Below are 18,793 nucleotides of genomic sequence, written 5' to 3' on the forward strand. Positions count from 1 at the left end.
TTTCCAAACACAGACACATATATTTTTTTTTTGATTTGGACAAAATGTGAAAGGGTTAAAATTTCTGCCAACATTTTATTGCTGTCTGTGTCCACATTTGAGATATTTCTCTTTACTTCCTGTCTGGTAAAATCTACCTAGTGGAGATACTGACATATAGAGTAGGGATGGATTAGAACCTCTGTAAGGATTATATTGCTGTCTGCATGCCAATGTGGGTATTTTCCCTTCTCTTCCTACCCAGGCAATGGATATAAAACAGACCCAGGAAGAGATATGTCCTCCACTGACAGCATTTAAAGTGACCCTAGCATCAGATATATATTTTTTCTACATTTGTAAGCGTAAAACATCCAGGTATTTGTTGAATATCGCATATTTCGTAGTGCTGATGATGGCTTCATCTGTTTTTCTGTTAAAAGGATAATGCACCATCTTTGTTCACGCACCATCCAGGGTCAGCTCCAGCCTCTCACCCTGTAACTTTCTACAAATGTTGCAGTATGAGAGGAATAAAACTGAGTAAATGCTTCCTCCTGCCTGCAGCAGACTGACATCAACCTCTCAGCCTCTGCAAAGTCACTGCATTTAATGATGGGTTACAGCTTTTTAAAAAAAAAATTATAGTTGATCTGTAGAGTAAATTGACATGTCAGGAATGAATTCAGACCTGACATAAGCAGCAACCCTTCCCAGTTTGATATAAAATTACAAAGGCTTTGGTTGGAGTTGGACTTCAGTCGGAAATGAGAAGGTAAAAGCGTGTGCTTTTATGGCTGTCTGATTACTTTGAATTGTCATGTGAATACCATGCAGAGTGCTGACCATTTCCTGTCTGATTCACTAGCTGAACATTTGTTTGAAGTGCATTTCTAAAATTTGAAGATTTTCGTCACTTTTCTTTTGTCTTATTTAGCAATGCCATTTGTTGTCACAAGCAAAATCAGCTTTCCATTTTCAGTTCTTGAAAGCTTGAGGATCCGTTGATTTAAATTTCAAACTGTAACTGACAAAGTAATTTTTTTGTATTCCCACGCAGGAAATGAAGGATCAGATGACCAGTCCATCTGTTCAGGCCTTAGCTGAAAAGAAAAACCGGCAGGTGAGCTCGCTCGCACTTTCTCGCAGCTGTTTGAGTCTGTGACGTGTCGTCTCCTTGGTGAACAGTACTAGGTCATACTGTGGAGGGAGTATGTGTATGCATCACTTGCTGTGCTCTCAAGTTACTAGACTTATTGTCTGTGCTGTGAATGCTAAATAATGTTCTAGGTCTGCTTTGCTTTAGAACTCCGAGGTGGAGACAGCTCTGCTGTAGATGTCAAGCTTTCACCATGTTTATAAGTCTTCTCATACATCACTACATTGTGAACAGGTCCAGCAAGAAGCAAGGGTTATTAAAGCTAATGTTATCCAAAATTTAAAAAACACCTTTTAGGGTGCAATCGCACTTGCAAATGCACCCTGTGTGCAATCGGCTGCAAGAACCCCAGCGGTTAGCTGTGAGTTGGTAGCCCCATTGTAAGCAGTGGAATGCTGCTGGCTCTCATAGCTAATTGTGCCCACTCACATGTAATCAATCAAGCAGCAATCGCATGTGAATGATCGGCCCTGGATGCAGACTGCATCTGTTCAGCACAGATCACTTGCATGTGATCATTGTTTGAGCAATTACATACGAGTGGGTATGTTTAGCCGTGAGATCTGGCAGCTTCCCATTGCTTTCAATGGGATTTCCTACTTGCTGCTAAGTGCAAGAAACCCTGTTGTGGTTCTTGCAGCTGATCGCATACTCGCATTTGCGTTGTCAATGCATCCTTAGTCCATTGACAAATTTAGTCTGAAATCATCCCCATACCATGTTGCAATGTTTGGTGTATTACTAACCTTGGAACCTGACTTTTTTTCTGTGTCCATGCCTAAACTGCATACCAGAGCTGCAGCCACTCAATGTAGTGTTACTAGGGTCTGCCATAGGTTGCTGCAGTTGGGATTTTTACACTAGCATGCATCCATTCGCTCATTGTCTGTTCACTGAATGAAGCCAGAAATGCCAAACTTCTTGTCACTTCCAGTTTCTGAGTTGTCATTTCCTGGCCTCTGTGGTTGAGAGAGAAACTGATCAAGCATAATATGTGCTTGATTATCTTTAATGGGGTACAAAGGTGACCCCTAAAATCTCTTTATAGTGCTATCACATAGGGGGTACACTTAGCCCAGTCTCCCAAAAAAATTGTCCATTCATGTATTTGACCTAATTTGCCAGTTCTGCAGACAAGCAAATCTCCCTGAGTTATGCTGGTGAAAGTAGAAAGTTGTATATTGCAAAACCTTTTAGTAAATAGGACCAGCAAAAAAGTCTATGTAGTTCAACCTATTCTAATAGCATTGTGATACTGATAATCCAAGAGAAAGCAAAGCTAACCCATGAGACAGCTGCCAATATATGCTCAAAGTACGGGAACAATTACTCCCTGAGCTTGTTGACTTTTATTTTTCTGTTTATATACCGTATTTTCCGGCGTAAAGGATGACCCCCTACTTTTCCTGTTAAAATATAGGGTTTGGGCTATACTCGCCGTATAAGACTACCCCATGTCACTGTCCTCCCCCATGTCACTGTCCTCCCCCATGTCACTGCCCCCCCCAATGTCACTGTCCTCCCTATGTCAGGCCCCACCATATCACTGACCCCCCCACATGTCACTGTCCTCCCCATAGCAGGCCCCTCCCCCCCCCCCCCTCATGTCACTGGCTGCCCACATGTCACTGTCCTCCGCATGTCATGCCCCCCCATATGTCACTGCCCCCCCCACATGTTATGGCCATCCATGTCACTGACCCCCTCACATGTTAGTGTCCTCCCCATGTCACGGCCCCCCCATATCACTGTACTCCCCATGTCACAATCCCCCCCCATGTAACTGTCCTCTCTCCTATCGATGATGCTCCCCAATACGCATCTTTGATCCATCTTGCTGGAGCATAGGCGGCTGCTAGTGATCCGCAGGATCAGCAGTGTTTTTAAGTGTGGTCAGCGGTGCAGCAGAAAAGGGGTTAACTGCGTCAGCTCGATGCTAATGTTGTTGATCGGCGATCGGCTTCTTATGCCTAAAACTGTGACATGCGCACTTGCTTCAAGGGGGACAGATCTTCATGGGAGACCTTGCCGCTACACCGGCTCGGAAGTACCGGTAAGTTTAGCCAATCAAAGTGCTCTGTTAAGGGGGCGCTCAGGGTTGGTCATGGGGGAATGGTTGGTATCTCCAGATCCTCATGCTGTAGAGGGGCAGATGGAAGGTCCTGACAGTGCAGCTGCTCAGACATCAGTCATCTCATCTTCCAGCTCAGCGTCATCCGTCTCTTCCAGTTCAGCGTCTTCGTCTTCCTCCTCCGATACCGGCTTATAAGACGACACCCGGCGTATAAGACGACCCCCGACTTTTGAGAAGATTTTCATGGGTTAAAAAGTCGTCTTTTATGCCGGAAAATACGGTATTTCTCACTGGTTTTACATACGTTTTATTTTTGTCAAACTGATACATTAATTCATTAAGATTTAAGAGTAATTGAATTTAATACTCCAGATGCTAACCATTTATAATGTGATTTTGCAGGCACTTTTAGGAGAAGGGACAAGACGGGGCTGGAACAGTGAACCAGACAAGTATAAAGGGCTGGACCAAGAGATCCAGTCGGCAAATTCACAATTTTTAGAGGGGCAGGTTTCACAACAACAGGTAAGATGTCTGTAATACAGGGAGAGTATGGCATGCATAGTGTCAGGGAAAAAAAAAAATGAAAAAAATGCAGTACATCTCTGCAACACATGCACATTTTCCTGTATTTTGTTCCTTTAACCCTTTACCTGTCAGCCGGTTTTTGCATTTTTTGCACACATGTGGGCCTAAAGATTAGTTAAAACCCCAAACAGTATATATTTTCTGAAGCAGACACCCTGGAGCATAAAATGGTGATAGTTCCAATATTTTTTGTCACACAATATTTGCACAATGGTTTATCAAGTGTACAATTTCAGTAAAAAAATACACTAAAGTTAATTTTAGGGCACACAAATGCAATAAACCAACTTTTGGGCAAAATATAAAAGGTGAGGTTGCACAAGTAAATAGATACCCAACATGTCAAGCCATAAATATGCACTTGCCCACCAAATAATGTGACTTGGGGACCTTAGACTATACGCCCCTTGAGGGTTAGGGACTGATGTGAATGTACAATATATATGTAAGGTGCTGCCTAAATTGATATAAGTACCTGTAATAAATAATAAAATAAAATGACAACAAACTTTGGTACCCTATATTTTCCATAGGTGACACAGTTTAAAGTTAACCATGAATAATGGGTCTAGAGTTATTGCTTTCACTACGGCATGCACGATGATAAGTAACAGGAGTATCGTTTTCATATGTAGACAGAGGCAGTAAAAAGGTAAAAGACCCTGCAAGTAAATTAAAAAAAAGTGTTCTCCTGATCGGAATGCTGCTCCTAACGTCCTGTTGTCGTTGACAGCACAGTGGGTTGACTTACTAAGCCCTCATGCACACTTGAAATTTTTCCAGCTGCTGTTTTTGACATTTGACGCTTTTTTTTTTTTCTACAGTCAATAAACTCCCCATATTATCCTATGTGTCCATGCACACATAGGCTGTAATCAACGTTTTTTGGCAGGAAAAAAAACCCAAAACTAGTGGGTTTCTAGAGGCGTTTTTAGCTGTAAAAACGCTCTAACAATAAAAAACGCAAACGTGGTAAAATAGTGCTAATTGCAGCTAAACACTAATGCAAAAACCCTAAAAAAAAGCTGAAGAACTGACGTTTTTAACGTGACTTTACACAGCTAACATTACCAGCTTTATCAAAACATCCAGTGTGCATGAGGGCTTAAGCTAGAGAGTACAAATCTGGTGCAGCTGTGAATGGTATTCAATCAGCTTCTAACTTCAGCTTTTTTCAATTAAGCTTTGACAAAAAACCTGAAAGCAGATTGGTTTATATGCAGAGCTGCATCAGTAAATGTAACTCCACTGTCTGAAACTGGAGAGAATATTGTCAGCCCTGCTCATTTGTCTTTTTCCAAACTACGGAATACCTCTCTTCTTTTCTTCATAACACTGGGGAAAGTGTTTTGAAGTCCTAGGAAGTGAGCTAGGCACTGGTGTTTTACACCTTTTAAGATTGCACAGGCAGAATGCACAGAATACAGGACCTGAATTTGTGACATGATCAAAAGTGTTGGGGTTTTTTTTGCACTTATCAAGTAGATATAACAAAACTGTATACAATTAACAGGCCAAAAGGGAGCAAAGAAGAGAATTTTATTGTTGGGGTTTAAATACTTTTTACGTGTTTTGCAGTAAAACTGAAAAGTCTCAAATGAGTGGTACCTTGATGTACTAAGGTGTCTACAGAGTGCATGGTCACATCTGATTGTTTGCAACCAGAGCAATCCTGAACTCCCTGGATATGCACAATTTTTGGGCTATGTCAAGGAGTGCTGGCTTATCTCTGCTTTTCTTACTAAAGAATAGACAGAGATTATTAGGGATGTGAATGGCAATCTTCTGATGTGATTTTTTTGCAACGCAAAGCCAATCAATTAGCATTGATTTGCCTTATTGTGTGACAGTATTGATCTTTGTATAGTAACCTTTACACAGATGGGTCCCCACCTCTTGTGACCTTATTGTGAGCTGTATCTGATACCTAAAGCTATATGTAGAAGAGCCCCTTACCTCCCCTGCTTACGTATATGGGTAATTGTTATGTATGCCTGTTTTTTCTTTGTGTTTTTTTTCTGTTGAATGGTAAGTTGTTTCTAATGGGTTCTGTATACCACTTTGCTTCAGTCATGATTTATGTTGCTTATGCTGTGTTCTATTTAAAAGGCTTGGTGGAATATACTGGGGTTTAATTAGCACAATAAAAAAAAATGGGGGAAAATTAACATTGAGATATCAAACGATATAAAGGGTTTGTCAACGTTCTAACAAATGGTAGATTCTTTGGGTCCCACCCCACCAACAACCACAAATTTCTGGCATCACATTAGTGGCAATATAAACAACTCTATTGAGACCACTCCATCATTCTTAATAATTGGTTCTCAAAGAGATGAAAACCATGTAAACGTTACCTTGCTATGACAAGAAAACAAGACAAGTAGGCAGGAGCTCACAGTTAATACCTCGTTATCACTGTACATGTGTCTTCAAGTCTGTGCTGCCCAGCACCAGGACATCCTCTGTGCTTTTCCTATAGAAAGTGAGCGGGAAGGACATAAGTCTTTTGCACTGCTGGGTTAATGAATGCTTAAAAGAATTGTGTCGGGAAGAGTGAATGGTTTTGTATCACGCAGTGTAAATCCACCTCTATTCTGCAGATTACCTCTCCTGTGGAGTGCCTGTGATGAATGCATTGTGAAATGGGCACTGGGCTAAATACACAACTCCATCCAGATCATAATGATCATATTCGGATAGCCTGCCTGTGGCCTATAATTCCATAGTTCCAGATGTCTGCAGCACTACAGTCAGGATTATTTTTTTTTCTCTCTTTTGTATTATTTCAAGCTCTGCAGATGAAGCCAAGCTGTATTTTCACGGTTTTGTGATTAGTGAAATCACATACCTTGCAAGATACATTACTTTTTTACCTTTCATCCTAAAGGGAACTGTCCAGTCATAAATGCATGCAAAGCAAGCAACAGGGCATCCAGATTTCAAGCATGTTTGTTAATCTGTAATTTTTCTGTGTGTCACGCAAGTGCCTGGCTCCAGTAGCACACTATATAGGGAGTGACAGCTTCTTCCCTCTACTCCTTCCGTTCAATAGACTAAAGCAACACCACTACTAGGCAGATCTAGCTCTGGGGTGCACAGATGTAAGTCAGTCCAAATGTCAAGGTTCTCTGTTTAGCATGCGTTTAGGAATGAGGGGGTTACTTGGGTGTACAAAAGACCATGTGGGGATTCACAAACTGTTTGTACACTTTTATGAGCTGAAAGGTACACTTTAACCTCCCTAGCGGTATGATTATTTCAGATTTTTGGTGCTGAAAGCGGTACCATTAATTTGCATGGAAATATGTAGTTTTTTTTATTGTAGGCTGTAATATTTAGGAATAACTCACTGAAATCTGTCCGAACAAGAGTCTATTAAACATCCCGGGTATGATAAAATTTGAAACACAAAATCATAAATTATAATTTAATAAATAATCATAAAAAATAATAATATAATAATACATTTAATTCAAAAATATAATCAAACCAAAAACACTGAAATTTGAAATATAGCGCCAAGTTCGCACATCGCTGAGCAAAGTCGCAAAATCGTTTTCAGTGTCTGATGACGGATTTCCCCACGAATCAAGTGGTTCTGATTTACTATCGCTGTTCTGTAGCTGATCTAAACCCACTTTTGACCTAAAGGGACACTTTTTGGACGCCATGGACTTTTCTAAGTTTCCAGGCAGAAAGAACAGTCAAAATGCAGACAGGGGACAGGACAGAGCACTAGGGACAAAATGTATGTGAAATGGGTTGAAACAGCAATGTTTTACTATGTAAAATTGTTTTGAATAAAATTTTCAAATTTCCCGCCGGCGTCACAGGGACCGGAACACAGGAGGCGGATGCCGGCATCAGCCAGAGGAGATGGCTGGGGACGCTGTAGGGGACACATCGCGGGAGCGCAGGACAAGGTAAGCGCTGCTGGGACTCCCTGAGCAGCGCCGCATGGTAAGCCCGAGTGTAGCTCGGGGTTACCGCTTTTGGCACTGACATTTTACCCCGAGCTACACTCGGGAATACCGCCAGGGAGGTTAAGGGCTGCCTAAACCAGCCTTACTCAACTTTTTACCCCTCAGGAACCCTTGTAATTATGTTTGGAAAACCCCTGCTGAGGTGTGTGTGTGTGTGTGTGTGTGTGTGTGTGTGTGTGTGTGTGTGTGTGTGTGTGTGTGTGTGTGTGTGTGTGTGTGTGTGTGTGTGTGTGTGTGTGTGTGTGTGTGTGTGTGTCTCTGACATTAGTAGTCGTGTGTGTGTCCCTGACATTTGTAGTCAATGGAAAGATCCCACCCCTTCCCCCTCTTTCATCTTCAACTTATGGTAGTGGTCAGAATGCCAGCCTTAGAGATGGCTAAAAAAGATCTTTGCAATCATACCACTGACTGTGCCATTGGCCCCAAAATTTGTGTTTGTTATTCTGCGGTGTCTGTACAAGAAATTATGGACTGCAAAACTTTTCCAGTATGGGTAATCTATGTTTGAACTAGGAAGCACCTCTGAGGCTTTCAAGTGCTTTTTTTGGGCTGTTTATTTATTGCCCAAGGTGTTTTTAAATATGTCAGTATGACTGCTGATTTTGACATCTCTTCATTTACATTAGCTGATCATGGAGCAGCAGGATGAGGAATTGAACCTGGTATCTGGGAGTATTGGAGTGCTGAAGAATATGTCACAACGCATTGGCAATGAGCTGGATGAACAAGCTGTGTGAGTGTCCAAAGAACTAGAAGCTTTGAAGGCCTGCCCTGTTATGGTAGAGGGAGTGAAAAATAAACAAATAATTTTCATTGCTATATGTTATTTTCAGCTTTTAGCTAAATCTTCTATTTTTTCTGTAAAGCACTGTTGGAACTCACCAATTATCATACATTTGTATATAAACATGCAATCTTTTCTTTCACTTTGCAGTTAATTTGTAGTGGAGGGCAATATACAATATAAGTCATCAGCCGTTTTAGGTTGACAAAAGGCTGACATTATGGAGTTATATTCAAATTTGTTAGTTATGTGTAGCAATTACATCACAATATCTGATTATTAAAGTGATTCTAAAGGTTGAAATAACAAACCTGTTATACCTGCCTGCTCTGTGTAATGGTTTTGTACAGAGAAGCCCCGACCCCCTTTTTTTTTTTTTTTTTTGGGGGGGGGCGGGGTCCTGGCTCCTCTCCCAACCAGCTGCCCCCAATAGCAAGTCTCTTGCTCCTGTGAATTGACATTGTCCATTCACACACTAAGCGTGTCTCAACCCCCCCTCTTATTGGCTAGCAGGAGCCAATGTCGAGAGCCAATGAGGAGAGGCCCATGGCTCTCATTCCCATTCCTAGAGTGTGATGAGGCTCAGGTGAGTAAAAGAGGGGGGAGCTGCACCCAGAAGGTTTTTTTTTTACCTTAAAGTGTTACTAAACCAAGGACATCTAGTCTCCCACAGTACACATGACATTGAAATGCAATTATATTAGTAAATATAAACTGCTAAATACCTTTTCTCATCTGCAGTTAGAGCAGTCTTGTGACTTCTATCAGTGTTCAGCAGAGCACTGGTTAAAGCTTGTACAAGATGTTTTATTTCTGCTCTAGGAGAATGCAGAACCCCTGGCCTCTGTCTGGACAGTGCTGATTGGCCCTGTGCTGATCGCATGCACTCTCTCAAGAAAAAAAAGAAACCTCTCTAGCCACACACACCAAACTGAGCATGTACAGAGAGTCTCCACACAATATGTCTTATCGGGAGATAAGAGGGGGGCACTGGAAGAAGGGAAGGATCAAAGAAGTCAGGATCAAACAGCCTTTTTACACAATGCAGAGGATTAACTTCTTAGGTTCCACAGTGAGTATAACAAGCATGCTTTACTGCATATGCAGACTGGCTTTACTGTTTTGGGTTTAGTAACACTTTAATGGATTAAATGCATTAAGGTAAAAAACCTGCCTTTAGAACTACTTTAAGTATAGTGCACCTGAAATTGTACTAACATTTTCAGATAAAAATCTTTGTCATCTTTCTTCACTTAAGGATGCTGGATGACTTTTCACATGAATTGGACACAGCACAGTCTCGTATGGACAATGTCTTAAAGAAGCTGGCGAAGGTGTCTCACATGACTAGTGGTGAGTTAGAAATGTGTCCACGAAATATGGTCATATTAATAGGAAAGTTGGTAGAAATGCCAAACTGTAGCTGCTGACTTTTAATAAACACACACACTCACCTGTCCCAGGATCCAGTGCTGTGCTCACCTACACCTTCCCTTCTCTCCCCAGCACCTCAACTGTGGGCACCAGGCTGTGACAGCTTGCTGCTTTACAGCCGGGTGCCCACTGCGCATGCTCGAGTCGTGCTGTGCATCCTGATTGGTCTGGCAGTCTTCTGGGACCTGTGAAGTGCCCCAGAAGACTGCGGGAGGGAGGAGGAGGGCTGAATTTCTGGCTCACTTCGCCGTGGCGAATTGAGTCGGAAGTGGGAGCGGGTTCCTGTCAAAACCAGGTATCCACTCCTCCCTTCCCCCCCAAAAAAAGTGACAAATATGGCAGTGGAGGGGGGAGGTGACAAACAAGCAAAGCTTCCACTTTTGGGTGGAACTCTGCGTTACATATGTTGCATATTTCTGGTGTCCATAATGTCCCAGGGCTACGTAAAGCCACCCATAGACAAGAATTGGTAAAGGTGGCTGTATGCAGCTAAGCGCTGCTATGAGTGTAAAGTAGCACAGGCATAATATTCCGAATTCAGGTACTGTGCGTTGAAGGCTTTGTCTGTGCGCATGCTGTCTTTACTCTCATGCATAGCATCATAGGAATGTAGAGACATTACTATTTCAAAATAAGTGGATATTTGTTATCTGTTTGTGTTTCTTTGATTGTTTATATGCCTGAAAATTAAAAAAAAAAATCCTACAACACAAAAACTGTAAACCTTGAGTGAAAACATTGAAAAATAGACCCCTCTTTGTTGATGTACATAAAACTAAAAGTGAATCAAGGCATCCCTAAAATAGGCCTGAACTCAGTAAGTGAAGATGTACTATCTTATAGGTAATATCTAAAAATTGTTATTGTGCCCTAAGGCCTCATGCACACAGAATGTTATGCTAACTATCCTAGAAGTCTTTCCTCCTAGCAGCAGTGTTTTGACAGAAAAAAACGCCTAATGCTTGTAAAAGTGTGTAACACATTTAGGCACGTTTACAGGCATCAAGCGCTTGGACATTAATTTAATTGGCCAGAGTAAAAGTTTATTCTTGACATTGAATTTAATTAACACTCACGTGCTAAACATGCCTGGCGTTAACATGCGTTTAGACACGTTTACACGTGTTTACAAGCGTCAAGTGTTTTTTTCTGCCAAAACTCTGCTACTGTTGGATGCACTGGCAGTGGGTTTTTATTCTGTCTCTAAAAGCCCCTGTCACTAAATGCTGCTAAAAGCCTGTGTGTGCATGGATAATATAAGCTAATATGCAGGAGAGTTTAGAGGCAGGAAAAAAAAAAAACAAAACACCTGACATCCCTAGAAGCAGCCTCAGAAACATCCAGTGTGCATGAGGCCTTAACAGTACCCTGGGAAATATACATTTTACCCCAGATTGTGCCTAAAAAATAGTAGTGTACTTCTGTGCCTCAAGCCCCACAGCTGTGTATCTGTTGTTTTGGGATCATCTTAGGCACTTCTGCTTCTGACTGTTAGTGTCACGAGAATTGGTGATATTACTAATATCCTGCTCTGTTTGCTGGAGAGAAAGCTGCAGTAGAAGGATCTCCCTGCTTCTGCTTCATTCATTCTGTGGATCTGAGCTTTTTCCATTTCTCCTGTTCATTTATGAATATTACATCACCAATAATCAGGGGAAAGCTCTCCCATAAGGAAGCATGGGGAAAATCCCTGCTCCTTTACCAAGATAGCCGCCTCCACACAGAGAAACTGTGCAGAACAGGTCATGGTAAGTGAGAAATAGGAAAAAGATCAGTGGCAGAGTGACTGCAGACCTCACAGCCAGCTGGGAACTTTTACAGCACTCCTAAGAAATGCCTGGTCCTAATAAAGCCCTGTACACACATGCATTGACACAGTGAGCTGGTGTAATGTAATGTAAACTTGGGATTACTGCAGCATCTTCATACTGTCCATAGGCTTTAACAGTGCTTTCTAGAGGTGCCTGGACATTCCATTGTGGAAGCTGCAAAGCACAGTGGGGGTTCTGAAACTTTCACCCTTACTGTTGGTCAGTCAGACATCTCATGACATTAAGGAATCAATAAAAGGTGTCAGGGGAAGGACAGAGCTGTATTTCAGAGCTGGGTTCCTTTTTGGATAAGTGAATGCCTTAGCTGCCAAAACAAAAAAATGGGGCCTACTGCTAAGGTCTCTGGACAGTTTGAAGACCTAGCTTTAAAAACAGGTTTATGTCAATCCTGTTTATTTGCAAAAAAGTTGAAGACAAACCACAAAATACTTAAAAACATCTGATCATTCTTGCTGCAGTGTTGTTACTCAAAGAGGAGAGAGCAGAAATGGGTATTAAATGGGCTTATGTGTCTATAGTCTTTGTATACAAGATGTAATGCCATGTTGTTCCCACCCCGATTCAGTGGCCTAATGGGCAAAGATCAGACCTTTAGGAGCTATGTTAAGCACCTGTAACAGTTGAAAATGCTTTGTTATTGCACACATTGATTTTTCATATCTCTGTGGGAACGGACCAATCTTTAAATTTTCTCTAAAAGAAAACGGAAAAAAGAACTCGCCTATGCAGGTACTGTAGGCCAAGTTGCAGGAGGAATTGTGCTGGGTCCCGGGGCTTTTGAATATGGCCAGATGTCTCCCCACCTGTTCTAAGGAAGACATCTGCCTGCCTGTGGCAAGCCTAAGGCAAGAACTGGATAACACACAAAGTCAGCCATGTTTCGCAGCTCTATTTTGCATATATTTTGTCTAATGTAGAGCAAGTGTGTGTGTGTATATGGTATGTGTGGTACAATTCAGCTTTTTTTTACTCATTAAAGTGTACCTGTCCTAACATAAAGAAACCGTTGAATACAGTATGACATTGGCACCATTCTTGCCATTCATGATAAAAGAAAGTAGTAACTTCTCTCATTCTTCAATGCTGGTTGTGGTTAAGTATTGACAATAACATTGGGGGCACGGAGGTCAAGGTATAGGTAAGTTTAGGCACCTGGGGGTGCCTAAAAGCAGAGGAGCAGAGCCACCATTTTGTTAAAGGGACACATTTACTTTAAAGTGTTACTAAACCCAGGACCCTGCATTCACTATATCTTGTCTCCCACAGTACTCAGAACATGGAAATGCTATTATTTTAGCAAATATAAACTACTAAGTGCTTTTTTTCATCAGCAGTATATAGCAGTCTTGTGACTTCTATCACTCTCTGGCTGAGCACTAGTTAGAGCTTTCATTTTTCTCTGACTGTCCCATGAGGCTCCGTGACCCCTGACCCTCTGTCTGGACAGTGCTGATTGGCCCTGTGCTGATCACATGCACCCTCCCAAAGAAAAAAAACCTCTAGTAATGCACACCAAACTGAGCATGTGCAGAGTTTCTAGAGCTCTGTGCTATCAGCAGAAGAATGGGAGGATCAGAGAAGACAAGATCAAAACAGCCTTTTTACACAATGCAGCAGATCAACCCCTTAGGTTCCACAGTGAGTATAACAAGCTTTACTACATATACAGACTAATTTTACTGTTGTGCGTTAAGTAACACTTTAAATAATTTTGTCCCTTTGCCAAATTAGGGAAAATGACAGATTCTCTTTAAAAAAAATGGACACCCTTTGGTTCTTATGTTCACCATGCACTACAACTGCTTCATTGCTTTGCTGGAGCCTTCTGTAAATAGCAGCCAATCTCCAGGCCCTAACATTATCATGACTCAGAGCTTACACAGTATTAGGATTCCTGGCTCCAGGGTAATGCAGGGAAGATGGGTATCACTGGGTCTGGGCTTCTTCTTGCTAGATAACCTTTTGCTTTGGAAAGCGATCTGTAATTTCAGTTTTGTATGTAGCACCTTAATAACACTGTTATGTTCTGTCTGCAGATCGACGGCAGTGGTGCGCCATCATTGTGCTCCTTGCTCTGCTGCTCGTGGTGCTGATCCTTTTCTTCACGCTGTGACTTACAAGCTGGCTCCTTCTATGAGATTCCAACAATACATTTTACAGTATCACAATGAACTAAGGTGTATTAATGTGTGAATTGGCATTGCTGTGACAAATGGGCATTTGTGATTTTTTTGAAACCAAGTGGCTACAAGCCACAGCATCATCTTCAGGAGGTGCAGGACTACAGCGTCCCCTCGTTTTCGGAAACTTGCTACAACACACTGAGTGCCCGACAATTTTCTGCTTTTATCCTAAGCAGTTTACACACTGGATTACTGCTGTCTGTATTCTGTGTTCCTGCCTCATCTTCCTTTCCAAAGGAAACACGTCTGAGCTTGCCTGTCTGCCGGAACATAAGCAAAGGAGAAACCTTGGGCTTGTGGCTTCGGGGTGTGCTGTTTTCAAAAGGGGAGATTTAAACCACATGTGACCTGACGGTACTGCAAAGCTGCTTGGCTAGGAACCATTAGCATCTGGAATAAATTACAGGCCTGCTTCAGCTTCCGGCAGAATCTAACCTGGACATGGCCACAAGATCTGTTTAACGCTAGTACCATTGCGGTTCACGGCTTTATTTTTGTAAGACCGTATGATACGTTCTATAACAATGCCCACATTCATTCTGCTATTACACATAGTACATCTGTGACGGGAGGTCCTCATCTGCTGAACAAGATGCCTTTCTGAGAGCCAGGGATGCAGAAACAAAGGCCCTGTCTACAGTATGGGAACGTGGATACCATGGCATTAGAAATCCAGGAGATTTGATACTGAAGATTGATGATTTTGTCTCTTGATATTTTAATTAGTATGACAATGATGCTTCATATCTGGAATGATACAGCTGGATAGGGAGTGCCATTGAGTGAGATTACGGTTTTTACAACTGTACTAAGACTTTGATAATAGGACTGAATCTGTGTGCACTCTACTGATTTTATTTTTATATCTGTTTTATTGATAGGCAGGCTGTGTTGTCTTACAATTCCTGAGGCCACTTTCCATACCCCTCCTCCACCTCAAGCTTTTGTCCATTGCCTGCCTTGTATGTCTTTACTGAATGTGTTTTGTCCCTGTCTGTTTGTACCATATGTGTTGTAATTAACCACATTCTGTTGAACCAAACACTACATCTATTCCAAACTCTGGGAACTGTCATGGAAAGTTGGCAGCATCCGTTATGTAAATCTGTTTTTGAGCCTTTGGACATGGGAGGGACATGACCGGCTGTTGTGAATGAATCGTCACCTGAGACTTTATTGGCTGACATCCATGAAGCTATTTATTTAACAAAACCTTGCTAGTTCTGACAAACTTGCCGGCTTCATGAGGAACTTTGTTATTGCTTGGTGCTAGAAATGAAGGCTATTTTGACTGCTTTGTGGATTTATTTTAGATAGAATTAATGTCTAAAAAGTATGGCTGTTTAAGCTGTGGGAACATTTTTGTCAGGGTTCAAAAACTGACCTTTGTCACAATAATCACCACGTCTACAAATAATCCTTACTTGGAAGTTGCTCCATTAAAGCCCCATTTTTTTTTGTCTTCGTCCCATTGAGGATATTTACCCTTATTTCCTGTTCCAGAAACGGGTAAGACCTTCTGGCAGGGATGGTTACTGTCAATCAGACTTCATGAAGTATTTGTCTACTAGTGAGCCGAGTGTTCAGACAGAAGTGGGAAAGGAGGGGGGCGCTGTCAACCATGTTAGCTCATCAACTACTGCATAGATCAGAACAGAACCAAATGCTCTGTTTGGTCCCTTGTGGGATTCAATCTGAATTTTTTTTTAAATGAGTGGATGGTTTATTTTTTAAAGCTAAGCTCAATGTAAACTTTTTTTACCTGCCAAGAGTTTATTTGTATTTATTTCCAATCCTAAATTTTACACAGCTCAGCCACCTGAAGACCTAACTATTTCTACTGCACTTCAGTAATACGGCTTGGCCTTGTCCTTGCTCTCAGGCTGTGGATGGTGAAGGAGAAGCCACAGACTGATGAGTTTATCTCTGTCACTCTGCTCTCTCCTTTTACAGCGTGTTCTTTGTTGGCAAATGAGCACTTCAAGTGGTTGTCAAAGCTCAGTGTTTTTTACCTTCATGCATTCTATACATGAAGAGGAAAAAAAACCTGTGTGCAGCAGCCCCCCCCAGCCCCTCCTAATACCTGAGCTCCATTGCGATCCAGCAAGGTGTACAAGAACCTCGGCTCTCCAGGGACTCTTCCTCCTCATTGGCTTGAGCGAGCCTGCTTGGGTGCCACCATAGCAAGCTGCTTCCTCTGGGGGTATTCAGCAGCAGGGAGGGGCCAGGAGTGCCATCAGGGGACTCAAGAAGAGGCAGATCGGGGCTGCCCTGTACAAAACCACTGCACATAGCAGGTGTGTATGATGTTTGTTATTTTTAGAAAATATGCCTTTAATATCACTTTCTGTACACCTGATTGGCTCCTTGTGCTACTTATCCCACTCCCAGCGTGAGCTCTGCTGTCATGGTACTGCAAGAGGTTAATATGTCAAATTCAGGTACTTACACTAGCTGCATTTAAAAATACACTTAATGATTTCTAATGAGCATATACCTGCACAAATTGTTTTTTTTATTAACCCACCGGGAGTTCAGCTTTACTACAAACATCACTCAAAGCAGATACAGACTTATATGCTGTAAAGCCTACTTCAGGCAGATCTGCATGAGTGAATTTGGATTGTGCATGATTAGTTGCACTTGTTTTTTTCAACCTGTGGATTCCTGTAATGATTGCCATATAAGCGGTATAGTGCAGCCATATAGCTGCATTGTGTAAACCTTCCACAATTGATCACCTTTCCCCATATATCTACAGGATTGATCTTATAGAGTTGTGTGTGAAGAGTAAAATATAAAATGATGCATGCAGTTTGCAAAGGCATGTGCAAAGTATGAACATTTTTTTCAGATCTGCTTATTCCCCATCAGATTGAGAATTGAGGAAAGAATCTCTGGTGCATGTACGTGTGATTGCTGTGCGCAATTCTATTAATGCTGTGGTTTTGAGTCAATTAAATAATTAAATGTTCTCTCTTGCAGAGGGACAATACTATAAAAGCACAATACTGTCCATTCTGTATAGTATAGCATTGGCATTGTATGCCTTGGGCCCATGATCAATAAATGAAAAAAAAAAATAAAACCAAGGTATAAGAAAGCAAGTATTTCTTATTACCTGAAAGATAGCACTGTACACACTACTAATATTCCCACTACAGGTTAAGTTTTTTGTTTTTTTGTTTTGTTTTTTTTTAAAAGGTACCGTTCCATTGTTTGTGTGTGTCGTTTTTTGTTTTTATACTTATGGACTGATGTTGGAAAACAATGGGTTCCTCAAGATTTCTTATCTCACCACTGCTGTTTTGTGTATGTGTACTGCTGCTTAGATCATGAAACTGGTAGTCTTTGAGATTTGATCTCTACGGTTGGGAGTGGCAGTCAATTTAATCCTGTTATTCTGTAATGCATTTCAGACCCTTCTACAAACTTCCAATTCATGAACATATTTTTAAGATTTGAATCTGTGAATTTCCATTAGATGCAAGTAGTGAAATAAAGTGTATTTCTTTTATATATATATATATATATATATATATATATATATTTTTTTTTTTCTTTACTCTTTCACTAGCATTTCACAAAGCATCTCTGATCTAACCAATCATATTAGATTCTTAAAGAGGAGCTTCAGCCCTGTGATGATTTTTTTTATATCCCTGTTTGCAAGGTTATCCTCAATTCATACTTGCATATCCAGCTTTGTCCTGCTGTTTCGCTGCTGCAAGCTGGGTCCTGTGCTACCATCTTCCTCTCCAACGGGTGCACCCAGTACTGGTTTCTTTTATGGCGGAGCAGTTTTCCTGGTTAAGGTACAGTACCTTTTGCCACCATATTGCCATGTCTAACACATGAAACACAAGAATGAAAGTTCTCTGGAGTAGATATGTGTTTTGTTCCCAATTCTGACCCAGTTAGCTATAACATGGTTTTTGTTCCTCGGTTTTAACAGATTCTTTTTTGTGTGTTGCAACTGAGATGACCAACAACTACAAAATAAATTCCTCAGTAGCATACGTTTAAGATACCCTATTTAATTGACTGCAAACGTATTTCAATTTTTGGCAGACAAAATATCTGGAATGGTTTTGCAGAAAGAATATAGTGTTTTCACAGGTGGCCTTCTTGATGACTTCCCTTAGTAAAGCCCCAAGAAGCTGTTTGCCAGAAAATGGGAGGGAAACTAAGGCAGGCCATAGACTGGCCATTTATCGGCCGAATGTTCGGACAGTAAACGAAAGATCGGTCGGCCCCGTTGCCGATGCAGCCACCCATGTCCACGAAAAACTGCCGTTTTTCGTAGATTTTCCAGCATGACCGATGAAAATAAATGAGGAGATCCGTGAAAAATGGCCGACGGGCTGGCCCCAATAAGGGTGTGATTATCGGCCGATTTTTCGCGCGGACGAAAATTCGGCCAATAAACGACCCATCTATGGCCTGCAAAAGGACTTGGAATCAAAAGACTCTTTGGAATCAACATTTTCAGCCATTGTTTTGAGCCAAAGAATGCTGCAGGAAGCCATGACATCAGCAGATTTGGTCATGGCTAAACATGCTCAGTTTTATCTACTAGACGTCAATGGCCTAGATCTGATTTTATGAACAGAATAAGGTCTGAACAAGCAGCAACTTCCTCAAAGCAAATTAGGAACTGATACCTAGAATAAAGTGCATCAACTATCAATTCCAAGGCAATTTTAATCCAACAATGAATACAAAGGTTCTAAAGAAAAGTCTTCAGGTGTTCATCACATGGGTCTTTGTAGGC

General features: G+C 41.5%; 1 protein-coding gene across 1 annotated transcript in view; it reads left to right on the top strand.

The window, feature by feature from the left end:
* STX6 (syntaxin 6) overlaps nucleotides 1–17,542 on the top strand; it is a 30,874-nt gene extending 13,332 nt beyond the window's left edge. The window contains exons 4-8 of the mRNA XM_089671477.1: nucleotides 1,040–1,102; nucleotides 3,615–3,737; nucleotides 8,413–8,519; nucleotides 9,829–9,923; nucleotides 13,873–17,542. Of these exons, the coding sequence (XP_089527603.1) occupies nucleotides 1,040–1,102; nucleotides 3,615–3,737; nucleotides 8,413–8,519; nucleotides 9,829–9,923; nucleotides 13,873–13,949 (465 nt within the window). The 3' untranslated portion in view covers nucleotides 13,950–17,542. The remainder of the gene's footprint in view (nucleotides 1–1,039; nucleotides 1,103–3,614; nucleotides 3,738–8,412; nucleotides 8,520–9,828; nucleotides 9,924–13,872) is intronic.
* Nucleotides 17,543–18,793: the final 1,251 nt, after the last annotated feature.

Source organism: Staurois parvus, unplaced genomic scaffold, assembly GCF_062004578.1.
Source record: "Staurois parvus isolate SC_StPar_1 unplaced genomic scaffold, SC_StPar_1.0 ptg000106l, whole genome shotgun sequence".
Lineage (NCBI taxonomy): Eukaryota > Metazoa > Chordata > Amphibia > Anura > Ranidae > Staurois > Staurois parvus.